Source organism: Pseudochaenichthys georgianus, chromosome 6 (assembly GCF_902827115.2).
Source record: "Pseudochaenichthys georgianus chromosome 6, fPseGeo1.2, whole genome shotgun sequence".
In the NCBI taxonomy this organism is placed as follows: domain Eukaryota; kingdom Metazoa; phylum Chordata; class Actinopteri; order Perciformes; family Channichthyidae; genus Pseudochaenichthys; species Pseudochaenichthys georgianus.
Window position 1 is genome coordinate 42,853,570 of NC_047508.1, and position 13,077 is coordinate 42,866,646.

At 51.3% G+C, this 13,077-nt stretch overlaps 1 protein-coding gene across 1 annotated transcript; it reads left to right on the forward strand.

Moving 5' to 3' along the window:
- The first annotated feature begins 10,264 nt into the window (after window positions 1-10,264).
- On the forward strand, window positions 10,265-11,857 carry LOC139433924 (uncharacterized). The gene is made up of 3 exons (XM_071203337.1): window positions 10,265-10,348; window positions 10,430-11,070; window positions 11,157-11,857. The coding sequence occupies exons 1-3, from the start codon at window positions 10,318-10,320 to the stop codon at window positions 11,850-11,852; spliced, it is 1,368 nt and encodes a 455-aa protein (XP_071059438.1). The 5' UTR covers window positions 10,265-10,317; the 3' UTR covers window positions 11,853-11,857.
- The last annotated feature ends 1,220 nt before the right edge of the window (window positions 11,858-13,077 follow it).

The window sequence follows — 13,077 nt, forward strand, 5'->3', positions numbered from 1 at the left end:
ACCCGCCATCGGAGGGCCTCCGCCGGCCCGGCCTCGTGCCGGTGCTCTGGCGGTCGGTTCCTCCGAACTGCGGGTTCGACTCTGATGGCCGGGAGGGTGTGCTGCGCAGGGGTAACCCCGCGGAGCACAGCCTTCCTGCCCGCCCGATATGAAGCGTGACCGAGACGAACCGTCTGACTCAGGTGTCCCACCACGGGTCCCGCGGCGGGACGGAGGTTCCGGGCTGGAACCTCCCCACCTCCGCCGCGGTGCACCCGGCAAACACTGTTTCTCGAACCCTCCACTGTTGCATAGCTGCGGCAATTGGCCTTGCTCCGGGCACCGGTTCCCCCGGGGACCAGTGTTCGGTGGCTCCACATGATATATGGTCGACCCTACTTCATAACATGCTACTCTCATCGAATCAGTTATGGTTCCCTTGATTGCTCAACGTTACTTGGGTGAATGTGACACGTCTAGACCTAATACATGTCAACGAACGCTGACCTTCGTTGAAGTTCCGTGGTTCGTGCATTTATCAGATCCGAAACCCATGCGGTGTGCTCTCCGGGGCGCCCTGGGACCTTTGGTGACTCTAGATAACCTCGCAGGCCCTCGTAGCGACCACGGGTAACGGAGAACCATGGTTTGATTCGGGAGAGGGAGCCTTACCATGGTATAGGGTTGACCGTACTTCATCACAGGCTACCCGTTTGATCCTGCGTACCAACCACATATGCTTGTCTGCAAAGAGTGAACTGCCTGGTCCTGCCCTGGTGTTCCTCTACGGCTAGTGTCCAGCCGTGATATATGGTCGACCCTACTTCATAACATACTACTCTCATCGAATCAGTTATGGTTCCCTTGATTGCTCAACGTTACTTGGGTGACTGTGCCACGTCTAGACCTAATACATGTCAACGAACGCTGACCTTCGGTGAAGTTCCGTGCTTCGTGCATTTATCAGATCCAAAACCCATGCGGGGCGCCCTGGGACCTTTGGTGACTCTAGATAACCTCGCAGGCCCTCGTAGCGACCACGGGTAACGGAGAACCATGGTTTGATTCGGGAGAGGGAGCCTTACAACCGGTTCCCATTGTATAGTGTTGACCGTACTTCATCACAGGCTACCCGTACCAACCACATATGCTTGTCTGCAAAGAGTGAACTGCCTGGTCCTGCCCTGGTGTTCCTCTACGGCTAGTGTCCAGCCGTCAGCTGTGCTATCAGCAAATTTGACCTGCCATCGGAGGGCCTCCTCTCCGGGTCCACATGCCGGTGCTGGACGGTCGGACTAATAATATTTTACAGGGCTCGGGGGTCTGCTCCTGGAGCGGCCTGCCATCGGAGGGCCTCCTCCGGCCCGGCCTCGTGCCGGTGCTCTGTTCCTCCGAACTGCGGGTTCGACTCTGATGCACTTTGAAGCTCCTGGAGCGGCCTGCCATTGGAGGGCCTCCTCCCCGGGTCCACATGCCGGTGCTGGACGGTCGGACTAATAATATTTTACAGGGCTCAGGGGTCTGCTCCTGGAGCGGCCTGCCATCGGAGGGCCTCCTCCGGCCCGGCCTCGTGCCGGTGCTCTGTTCCTCCGAACTGCGAACTGCACTTTGAAGCTCCTGGAGCGGCCTGCGATCAGAGGGCCTCCACCTCCACCGGCCTGGCCTCGTGCCGGTGCTCTGGCGGTCGGTTCCTCCGAACTGCGGGTTCGACTCTGATGGCCGGGAGGGTCAAATCCCCAAATATGTGTATTTGCCCAAATGATGGAAATAAACAAAATGCTATTTTACAGGACAAGACAGTACAGGACATGCCGGATGTAGGTGTATTTTCACAGCTTTCTGGAAATACACCAAATGTGATTTGCAGGGCGACCCAAAGCTCCTTTTACCCAAGTGATGTGCTCGTCGCACATCACGGAGATCATTTCATTACATGGTTTACCAGGGGCACTAAGGTTTTACCCGGATGTCCTTATGTGTTTAGTCAGAGTGCTTGAGTTTGGGTACACGTCTTTGCCAGGCACACACAACCGAATATGGAAGCCGGTGAGCGGACGATAAAGAACCACAAAATACACCACCTTTAAGTGTTGCCAGGGGCACGAGAACATCACATCCTCCACTGGAGGGTGGGTGCTGCTGCTGTGAAGGAGGCCGACTATGGGTGCCGATGGGCGGACGATAAAGCACCGCAAACTACACCCCCCTTAAAGTGTTGCCAGGGGCACGAGAACATCCTCCACTGGAGGGTGGGTGCTGCTGCTGTGAAGGAGGCCGACTATGGGTGCCGATGGGCGGACGATAAAGCACCGCAAAATACACCCCCCTTAAAGTGTTGCCAGGGGCACGAGAACATCCTCCACTGGAGGGTGGGTGCTGCTGCTGTGAATGAGGCCGACTATGGGTGCCGATGGGCGGACGATAAAGCACCGCAAAATACACCCCCCTTAAAGTGTTGCCAGGGGCACGAGAACATCCTCCACTGGAGGGTGGGTGCTGCTGCTGTGAAGGAGGCCGACTATGGGTGCCGAAGGGCGGACGATAAAGCACCGCAAAATACACCCCCCTTTAAGATTCCCAGGGGCACGAGATTCTTGAGGGTGTGATCATCTGGGTTTAGTCCGTGGGGGAGTGCTTAAGTTCGGGGGCCCGGGAACCCAAGGTGTGCGAGGTTCTGGAAGTACGCATGTCAGGGAGGGATCCTGGAGCTCCTTAGTCCGTGTTTGGGGGTCTTGGAGCGGCCCCAATGAGGTGACTTTGTCGGTGTATTTCATGGAAGTCTGAACTAGCCTGTTTGCTCAAGGCAGGGAGGGATCCTGGGGCTGCTGCGTCCGTGTTTTGGGGGTCTTGGAGCGGCCCCGAAGAGGTGGCTTTGTCGGTGTACGTAATGGAAGTGTGAACTAGCCTGTTTGCTCAAGGCAGGGAGAGATGCTGGGGCTGCTGCGTCCGTGTTTTGGGGGTCTTGGAGCGGCCACAGAGAGGTGCTTTTCAAGCTCGGTCTCCTTGCAGTGTGAAATAAACAGAGTGCTCGTGTCCGATCGTGCTACTAATTGATAACTTTTAATAGGAATGTCTGTTTGACAAATGTGGATGAAATGGACAGATTCCTGTACATTTCATGCACTTTTAATGGGAGTCGTGAGGTGTGGATGAAATGGCCATATCTTCCTTAAATTCACAGCAAATTCACCCAGCTTTCACACACTATTTCATGGGTAATAAAGCCATGTGCACACTGTATTTAAAGTAATGTTAGCCAGCTTTCAGACACTAATTCCTGGGGAAGAAAGTCACCCTGGACGGGTCATCAAATGTGATTGAAATGGACAGATTCCTGTACATTTCAATCACTTTTAATGGGAGTCGTGAGGTGTGGATGAAATGGCCATATCTTCCTTAAATTCACATCAAAGTCACCCAGCTTTCACACACTATTTCATGGGTAATAAAGCCATGTGCACACTGTATTTAAAGTAATGTTAGCCAGCTTTCAGACACTAATTCCTGGGGAAGAAAGTCACCCTGGACGGGTCATCAAATGTGATTGAAATGGACAGATTCCTGTACATTTCAATCACTTTTAATGGGAGTCGTGAGGTGTGGATGAAATGGCCATATCTTCCTTAAATTCACATCAAAGTCACCCAGCTTTCACACACTATTTCATGGGTAATAAAGCCATGTGCACACTGTATTGAAAGTAATGTTAGCCAGCTTTCAGACACTAATTCCTGGGGAAGAAAGTCACCCTGGACGGGTCATCAAATGTGATTGAAATGGACAGATTCCTGTACATTTCAATCACTTTTAATGGGAGTCGTGAGGTGTGGATGAAATGGCCATATCTTCCTTAAATTCACATCAAAGTCACCCAGCTTTCACACACTATTTCATGGGTAATAAAGCCATGTGCACACTGTATTTAAAGTAATGTTAGCCAGCTTTCAGACACTAATTCCTGGGGAAGAAAGTCACCCTGGACGGGTCATCAAATGTGATTGAAATGGACAGATTCCTGTACATTTCAATCACTTTTAATGGGAGTCGTGAGGTGTGGATGAAATGGCCATATCTTCCTTAAATTCACATCAAAGTCACCCAGCTTTCACACACTATTTCATGGGTAATAAAGCCATGTGCACACTGTATTTAAAGTAATGTTAGCCAGCTTTCAGACACTAATTCCTGGGGAAGAAAGTCACCCTGGACGGGTCATCAAATGTGATTGAAATGGACAGATTCCTGTACATTTCAATCACTTTTAATGGGAGTCGTGAGGTGTGGATGAAATGGCCATATCTTCCTTAAATTCACATCAAAGTCACCCAGCTTTCACACACTATTTCATGGGTAATAAAGCCATGTGCACACTGTATTTAAAGTAATGTTAGCCAGCTTTCAGACACTAATTCCTGGGGAAGAAAGTCACCCTGGACGGGTCATCAAATGTGATTGAAATGGACAGATTCCTGTACATTTCAATCACTTTTAATGGGAGTCGTGAGGTGTGGATGAAATGGCCATATCTTCCTTAAATTCACATCAAAGTCACCCAGCTTTCACACACTATTTCATGGGTAATAAAGCCATGTGCACACTGTATTTAAAGTAATGTTAGCCAGCTTTCAGACACTAATTCCTGGGGAAGAAAGTCACCCTGGACGGGTCATCAAATGTGATTGAAATGGACAGATTCCTGTACATTTCAATCACTTTTAATGGGAGTCGTGAGGTGTGGATGAAATGGCCATATCTTCCTTAAATTCACATCAAAGTCACCCAGCTTTCACACACTATTTCATGGGTAATAAAGCCATGTGCACACTGTATTTAAAGTAATGTTAGCCAGCTTTCAGACACTAATTCCTGGGGAAGAAAGTCACCCTGGACGGGTCATCAAATGTGATTGAAATGGACAGATTCCTGTACATTTCAATCACTTTTAATGGGAGTCGTGAGGTGTGGATGAAATGGCCATATCTTCCTTAAATTCACATCAAAGTCACCCAGCTTTCACACACTATTTCATGGGTAATAAAGCCATGTGCACACTGTATTTAAAGTAATGTTAGCCAGCTTTCAGACACTAATTCCTGGGGAAGAAAGTCACCCTGGACGGGTCATCAAATGTGATTGAAATGGACAGATTCCTGTACATTTCAATCACTTTTAATGGGAGTCGTGAGGTGTGGATGAAATGGCCATATCTTCCTTAAATTCACATCAAAGTCACCCAGCTTTCACACACTATTTCATGGGTAATAAAGCCATGTGCACACTGTATTTAAAGTAATGTTAGCCAGCTTTCAGACACTAATTCCTGGGGAAGAAAGTCACCCTGGACGGGTCATCAAATGTGATTGAAATGGACAGATTCCTGTACATTTCAATCACTTTTAATGGGAGTCGTGAGGTGTGGATGAAATGGCCATATCTTCCTTAAATTCACATCAAAGTCACCCAGCTTTCACACACTATTTCATGGGTAATAAAGCCATGTGCACACTGTATTTAAAGTAATGTTAGCCAGCTTTCAGACACTAATTCCTGGGGAAGAAAGTCACCCTGGACGGGTCATCAAATGTGATTGAAATGGACAGATTCCTGTACATTTCAATCACTTTTAATGGGAGTCGTGAGGTGTGGATGAAATGGCCATATCTTCCTTAAATTCACATCAAAGTCACCCAGCTTTCACACACTAATTCCTGGGTAATAAAGCCATGTGCACACTGTATTTAAAGTAATCTTACCCAGCTTTCAGACACTAATTCCTGGGTAAGAAAGTCACCCTGCATGCGTCGTCAAATGTGGATGAAATGGATAGATTCCTGTACATTTCATGCACTTTTAATGGGAGTATTCAGGTGTGGATGAAATGGCCATACCTTCCCTAAATTCACAGCAAACTCACCCAGCTTTCACACACTAATTCCTGGGTAATAAAGCCATGTGCACACTGTATTTAAAGTAATCTTACCCAGCTTTCAGACACTAATTCCTGGGTAAGGAAGTCACCCTGCATGCGTCGTCAAATGTGGATGAAATGGACAGATTCCTGTACATTTCATGCACTTTTAATGGGAGTGTTCAGGTGTGGATGAAATGGCCTGTTTAATCCGATTTTGAGCACTCTTTTCCCCGCATAAACTAGTTTAAATCACCGTTAAACACTTATTTAAAATGTCAATTTAATGGACTTCCCGCTATGCATTAAAGTCCGTGATCTGGACACACTACCCTGTACACTAGGCATACCGCGGCCGGTAGTAAATGTCCACCCAGTGTACCCATCAGTCCCTAGGGTATGTAAGGCAAATGTCAGCCTTATGAACGGAGGTACCGTGGGACTTGCCCTTCACATGTACGGGAGTCCGCTCAATGGAAATGCGATGTCAAGTTCCGATGTCAAGTTCCTGTCAGAGTCTAGACAGATGTTACCAGTGTTTACCAGTGTTGCCAGGGGCATGATAACATCCTCCATGGAGGTTGGGTGGTGCTGCTGTGAATAAGGCCGACTATGGGTGCCGATGGGCGGACGGTAAAGCACCGCAAAGTAGACCCCCTTTAAGTGTAGCCAGGGGCACGAGAAAAATCCTCCATGGAGGTTGGGTGGTGCTGCTGTGAATAAGGCCAACTATGGGTGCCGATGGGTGGACGGTAAAGCACCGCAAAGTAGACCCCCTTTAAGTGTAGCCAGGGGCACGAGCAAAATCCTCCATGGAGGTTGGGTGGTGCTGCTGTGAATAAGGCCGACTATGGGTGCCGATGGGCGGACGGTAAAGCACCGCAAAGTAGACCCCCTTTAAGTGTAGCCAGGGGCACGAGCAAAATCCTCCATGGAGGTTGGGTGGTGCTGCTGTGAATAAGGCCGACTATGGGTGCCGATGGGCGGACGGTAAAGCACCGCAAAGTAGACCCCCTTTAAGTGTAGCCAGGGGCACGAGCAAAATCCTCCATGGAGGTTGGGTGCTGCTGCTGTGAAGAAGGCCGACTATGGGTGCCGATGGGCGGACGGTAAAGCACCGCAAAGTAGACCCCTTTAAGTGTAGCCAGGGTCACCCTGCATGCGTCGTCAAATGTGATTGAAATGGACAGATTCCTGTACATTTCAATCACTTTTAATGGGGTCGTCAAATGTGATTGAAATGGACAGATTCCTGTACATTTCAATCACTTTTAATGGGAGTCGTCAGTATATGGAGCTTAACCCATAATTCCCGGACGTTCCAGGCCGAATTTGGAAGCTCATATGCGGCCTGCCATGCGCCTCCACCCGTGGAAAGCAAAAAAAAGTAAAGAAAACGGTCAATTATATGTTAAAATAATCAAAAATGAAGTTTTTGAAAATTCTCGAAAAACGGCTAAGTGCCAACGGGGGAGGGGGTCAAGTCTTCGGCGCTTCGGAACGAAGCCCCGGAGACTTTTGCACTCCCCCGTTGCAATTTACAACGGAGAGGGGAAACGAGAGCTCCCCTCCTCCGTCCAAAAAATTCATTCATCTTTTCCAAGCTACCTTCTGCACAAAATCGGAAACCCGGTTTTTGAGAGCACTTAGAAAAAAACGAGATATTTTCACATGATGGGGAAATCATGGAGGAATGTATCCGCCTCATGAGCACTTTGGATCGGATGAAATTGTTGCCTGGAGGACCCCCAATCATGGTTCTCACAAAACTTTAAGTTTTCAAACTGGTCTCTGGAGGAATGCAAGGGGAGTTGTCAGGGGACTCTACCCGCCTCAAGAGGCACTATTTTGGGATACATTTTATCCATTTTCACCCCTTTTTATGGTTCTTCCAAAAAGTTAACTTAGACTTTTTCCGACTCTGGAGAAAGGTAGGGGGAGTTGTCAGGGGACTCTACCCGCCTTTTGGAACACTATTTTCGGATACAATTTATCCATTTTCACCCTTTTCTCTGGTTCTTCCAAAAGTTGACTTAAACTTTTTCCCACCCTGGAGAAAGGTATGGGGAGTTGTCAGGGGACTCTACCCGCCTTTTGGAACACTATTTTCGGATACAATTTATCCATTTTCACCCTTTTCTCTGGTTCTTCCAAAAGTTGACTTGTACTTTTTCCCACCCTGGAGAAAGGTATGGGGAGTTGTCAGGGGACTCTACCCGCCTTATGGAACACTATTTTGGGGTACTTTTTTCCCATTTTCACCCCTTTTCTCTGGTTCTCTGGTTGTGGCGGCCTCGCCCTGGCCGTCCACCCTCTGGGTACCTGACTCCCCTGCCTCCTCCGGGGGGCAGTTGAGAGGGGTTCAATGCCTCCCCGGAGGATACTGTTATCCCGGCAACCCGCCAGCAGATGAAAAGACCCACCCCTCCGCCTCTCCACCTCTTCTGAGGGACGAGGGAACCGCGCGTGGGTCTGCTGGAGGCTACTGCCGGGTGCTCCGTCCTGCGCCTCACCGGGACCCTGACTCCAGCGCGGTGTGGCGGCCTCGCCCTGGCCGTCCACCCTCTGGGTACCTGACTCCCCTGCCTCCTCCGGGGGGCAGTTGAGAGGGGTTCAATGCCTCTCCGGAGGATACTGTTATCCCGGCAACCCGCCAGCAGATGAAAAGACCCACCCCTCCGCCTCTCCACCTCTTCTGAGGGACGAGGGAACCGCGCGGGGGTCTGCTGGAGGCTACTGCCGGGTGCTCCGTCCTGCGCCTCACCGGGACCCTGACTCCAGCGCGGTGTGGCGGCCTCGCCCTGGCCGTCCACCCTCTGGGTACCTGACTCCCCTGCCTCCTCCGGGGGGCAGTTGAGAGGGGTTCAATGCCTCCCCGGAGGATACTGTTATCCCGGCAACCCGCCAGCAGATGAAAAGACCCACCCCTCCGCCTCTCCACCTCTTCTGAGGGACGAGGGAACCGCGCGGGGGTCTGCTGGAGGCTACTGCCGGGTGCTCCGTCCTGTGCCTCACCGGGACCCTGACTCCAGCGCGGTGTGGCGGCCTCGCCCTGGCCGTCCACCCTCTGGGTACCTGACTCCCCTGCCTCCTCCGGGGGGCAGTTGAGAGGGGTTCAATGCCTCCCCGGAGGATACTGTTATCCCGGCAACCCGCCAGCAGATGAAAAGACCCACCCCTCCGCCTCTCCACCTCTTCTGAGGGACGAGGGAACCGCGCGGGGGTCTGCTGGAGGCTACTGCCGGGTGCTCCGTCCTGCGCCTCACCGGGACCCTGACTCCAGCGCGGTGTGGCGGCCTCGCCCTGGCCGTCCACCGTGCGCCCTCTGGGTCGTACCCGAAACTGTCGGGTATCCTTTGGGAGAATCGGACTCTGGAGGAACGTGAGGGGAGATTACAGGGATCTCTGCCCGCCTAACGAGTGCCTAAATGGGACACCGCACCATGATGCAAATGAAAACAAACACTGATTTGAAAATAAGCTGAGTGCGTCTTTCGTGAGTCTTTTCACGCTTCCTTCTTTTTTACCCACGATTCTGGTGACATTTCCCGGTACCGAAATGCTCAAGAATACAGGTCGGATGGCGGTCCGTTGTCCGATCTGCAATAGCTCCTACCGTGCCCTGAGCAAGCACCTACAGAGGAACCATGGTGTGCGTAACTTGGATGAAAGAAAAATTCTGCTGTTGTTGGCCAACGGACGGACCAACATTAGGCTCCATCCCTGTACCATTCTGGGATGCGAGTACCACGGCACAAGGCTGGATCGCCACTTGGCCAGAGACCATGTTGAGCTGGCCCGGGAGGAACTACATGTGGTTCAAAATCAAATGAAAATGACAGTGGCCAAGAAGGAGCTTTATGAACTCCGAATGACAAACCCCACCATAGAAATGATTACCGCTTGGGCTGTTGACACGGTGGCAGACGACGATATACTGTCACAACCTCCACCCTTGTCCCCGGTGAATGAATGTGACAACCCGGACTGCAAAGAATGGAGGCTGGAGGCTAACGCAGTGAGGGCTCAGCGGGACATATATGCTGCTGAGGTGAAATCCCTGCGCTGCAAGTTGCAGCAGAGGATAAAGGACAAGCGACAGAGGATGGATCAGCGGGCCGGGGACATGCCCGCGTTCGATGGGGAGGAACGAGAGCGGGTCATTCTGAAGAAACGACCCCGACCAGAGTCGACCCCGACCAGAGTCGACACCAACGAGGCTGTCCAAGTCGAAAGGTCCCTCCTGCAGCAAGTCTCCCATTCCTGCCTGCAGCACGTCTCCCATTCCCGCCTGCAGCACGTCTCCCATTCCCGCCTGCAGCAAGTCCCCCACTGGCTCTCACACCCATTCATCCAACCATACCGAGGCCTCGTCAACCTCCCCTCCCATAAATTCCCCCTGGTTCCGGGGCAGGGGCCGGGGAAATATAATGCGGGACATAACATTCCCACGGATCATGGGTAAGTGTTTTGGCTATGTGACACATGCAGTTTCTGTAACACATCATGTGTTGTCATTAAAGTACTGTTTATATTTCACAGAGGAGTATCTGCAAGGATACCGGGAGCATTATGCAGGTATCGACCCACCAGTGAGGCTCCAGGAAAACACAGTCTCCAAACTAAGCAGAGTGAAGTCGTTCCTCAGTTTCATGGCACACGGTTTCAATCGCCTGTCTGACTGGCTCTTTTTGAGGGATCTCAAGAGGATACGCGGATGGTCCCGGAGCCTGATGAAGTCAAGCCTTCAGGTCACAACCTCCGACTTCTACATCAAGAATATATCACACTTTCTCAAGTACATGGCCGACACACCGTGCAAGGGGAGCAGGCTCAGCCAAACCGACATGATTTTAATCAAACGGGAAGTAGTTGCCATCCTGAAGTCCCTGAAGAGAAAAGTACTTATCCACCAGATGCAAGTGAAGTGTGACAAGATGGAAGGTCTGCCGAGCCACAACGACCTAATGACATGCTTGACTTCGACCACCACTCGCATCCCTCAGCTCCTGGATGTGATGGCCAGCAATCCGACTACCGCGACCCGGACACTGCTCTATGGGTATATGACTCTTCATTGGAGCTGCATTTATGGCCACCGTCCGGGGGTCTACTCCAACATGACCAACGCCGAGGTCCGAAAGGCGGATACAACTGGCACTGCCTTCGGCTACCTGGTTCATGTGAGTGCTATTAATCAATGTATTTATTCTGGCAGTTATATGCATGATTGACATTGTATTGACACTCTCTATCTCTGTCATAACAGGTAAGTAACCACAAGACGGCCAACGCGTTCGGGGAGGCGCAGCTGTACCTCACCGTAGAAGAATTTGGATGGATGAAGAGGTGGCTGGAAATTAAGGGTACGCTGACCTGCACCCAGAGCCGTTACTTTCTGTACACAGAGGGGAAGAACCCGTTCAGGAAGCTTGCCTACTCCCTGAGGTTGGCATGGGCTGATGTGGGGCTCCGCAGTCCCATTAACTTCACCGACCTCCGCACAGTCCACGCCGATAATGCGAAGAGGTTTCAAGACAAAGGCAACCGCCAAAGAGTGAGTGATTTCATGTGTCACAACACTGCAACTGCGGACAAATTTTACGCGAATAATCCTTCTTTGAAGGAGGCTGCGGACATTCGGTTGCTCTTCACAGAGTCACTGCAAGCAGCGGCGGCGGCATCGACAGCAGCAGCAGCGGGAAATGAAGACACTTTTGCGGGTATTGACATCGACAGTGACAACTCTGGAGAGGAGCACAGCCCGGCTCCCTACCAAGACTCCCTACCAAGACATGTCCCGAAGAGGGACCAGTCACTGGCCGAACACAACCCCTCAGACATGGGTGAAGAGAGGGTGCCATACTCTGCCCCAACTTCACCCACTGTTGCCAGTGATCAACTTGTAAATATGCAGTGTGTTGTTGTAATCAGTCCCCTTGTAAATACGTTATATCCTGTTTGAATGTATTTATTACTGTCAATATTACTGTAAATAAAGTTTGTTAAAATTACTAAGTCTTCTGTTTTTAAATCCCACTATGGGTTTTCTTCCTTTAAGATCCCCAGGGGCACGATATTCTGGTTCTGGTGGTAGCATGTAGGTGTTTAGTCCGAGTGAGGAGTGCTCAAGTGTGGGATGATTTGTAAGGTAGAAGAGGGTAAAAAAAGTTAAAGTGTGAACCTCCAGCAGGGCAGGTGGTGCTGTGAAGAAGGCCGACTATGGGTGCCGATGGGCGGACGGCAAAGCACCGCAAAGTAGACCCCCTTTAAGTGTAGCCAGGGGCACGAGCAAAATCCTCCATGGAGGTTGGGTGCTGCTGCTGTGAAGAAGGCCGACTATGGGTGCCGATGGGCGGACGGCAAAGCACCGCAAAGTAGACCCCCTTTAAGTGTAGCCAGGGGCACGAGCAAAATCCTCCATGGAGGTTGGGTGCTGCTGCTGTGAAGAAGGCCGACTATGGGTGCCGATGGGCGGACGGCAAAGCACCGCAAAGTAGACCCCCTTTAAGTGTAGCCAGGAGCACGAGCAAAATCCTCCATGGAGGTTGGGTGCTGCTGCTGTGAAGAAGGCCGACTATGGGTGCCGATGGGCGGACGGCAAAGCACCGCAAAGTAGACCCCCTTTAAGTGTAGCCAGGGGCACGAGCAAAATCCTCCATGGAGGTTGGGTGCTGCTGCTGTGAAGAAGGCCGACTATGGGTGCCGATGGGCGGACGGCAAAGCACCGCAAAGTAGACCCCCTTTAAGTGTAGCCAGGGGCACGAGCAAAATCCTCCATGGAGGTTGGGTGCTGCTGCTGTGAAGAAGGCCGACTATGGGTGCCGATGGGCGGACGGCAAAGCACCGCAAAGTAGACCCCCTTTAAGTGTAGCCAGGGGCATGAGATTCTTGAGGGTGTGATCATCTTGGTTTAGTCCGTGGGGGAGTGCTTAAGTTCGGGGGCCCGGGGACCCAAGGTGCTCGAGGTTCTGGAGGTACATGGGAGGGATCCTGGAGCTCCTCAGTCCGTGTTTTGGGGTTCTTGGAGCGGCCCCGAAGAGGTGCCTTTGTCGGTGTACCTAATGGGTAAGAAAGCCAGTCTACACAGGTCGTGAAATGTGATTGAAATGTACAGAGTGCTGTACATTTCAATCACTTTGAATGGGAGTCGTGAGGTGTGGATGAAATGGCCATATCTCCCTTAAATT

Coding starts and splice junctions, on each gene's coding strand:
- LOC139433924 (XM_071203337.1), top strand. CDS start 10,318: ATGCGGGACATAACATTCCCACGGATCATGG. Junction 10,349..10,429: donor AACATTCCCACGGATCATGG/GTAAGTGTTTTG, acceptor TATATTTCACAG/AGGAGTATCTGCAAGGATAC. Junction 11,071..11,156: donor CCTTCGGCTACCTGGTTCAT/GTGAGTGCTATT, acceptor CTGTCATAACAG/GTAAGTAACCACAAGACGGC.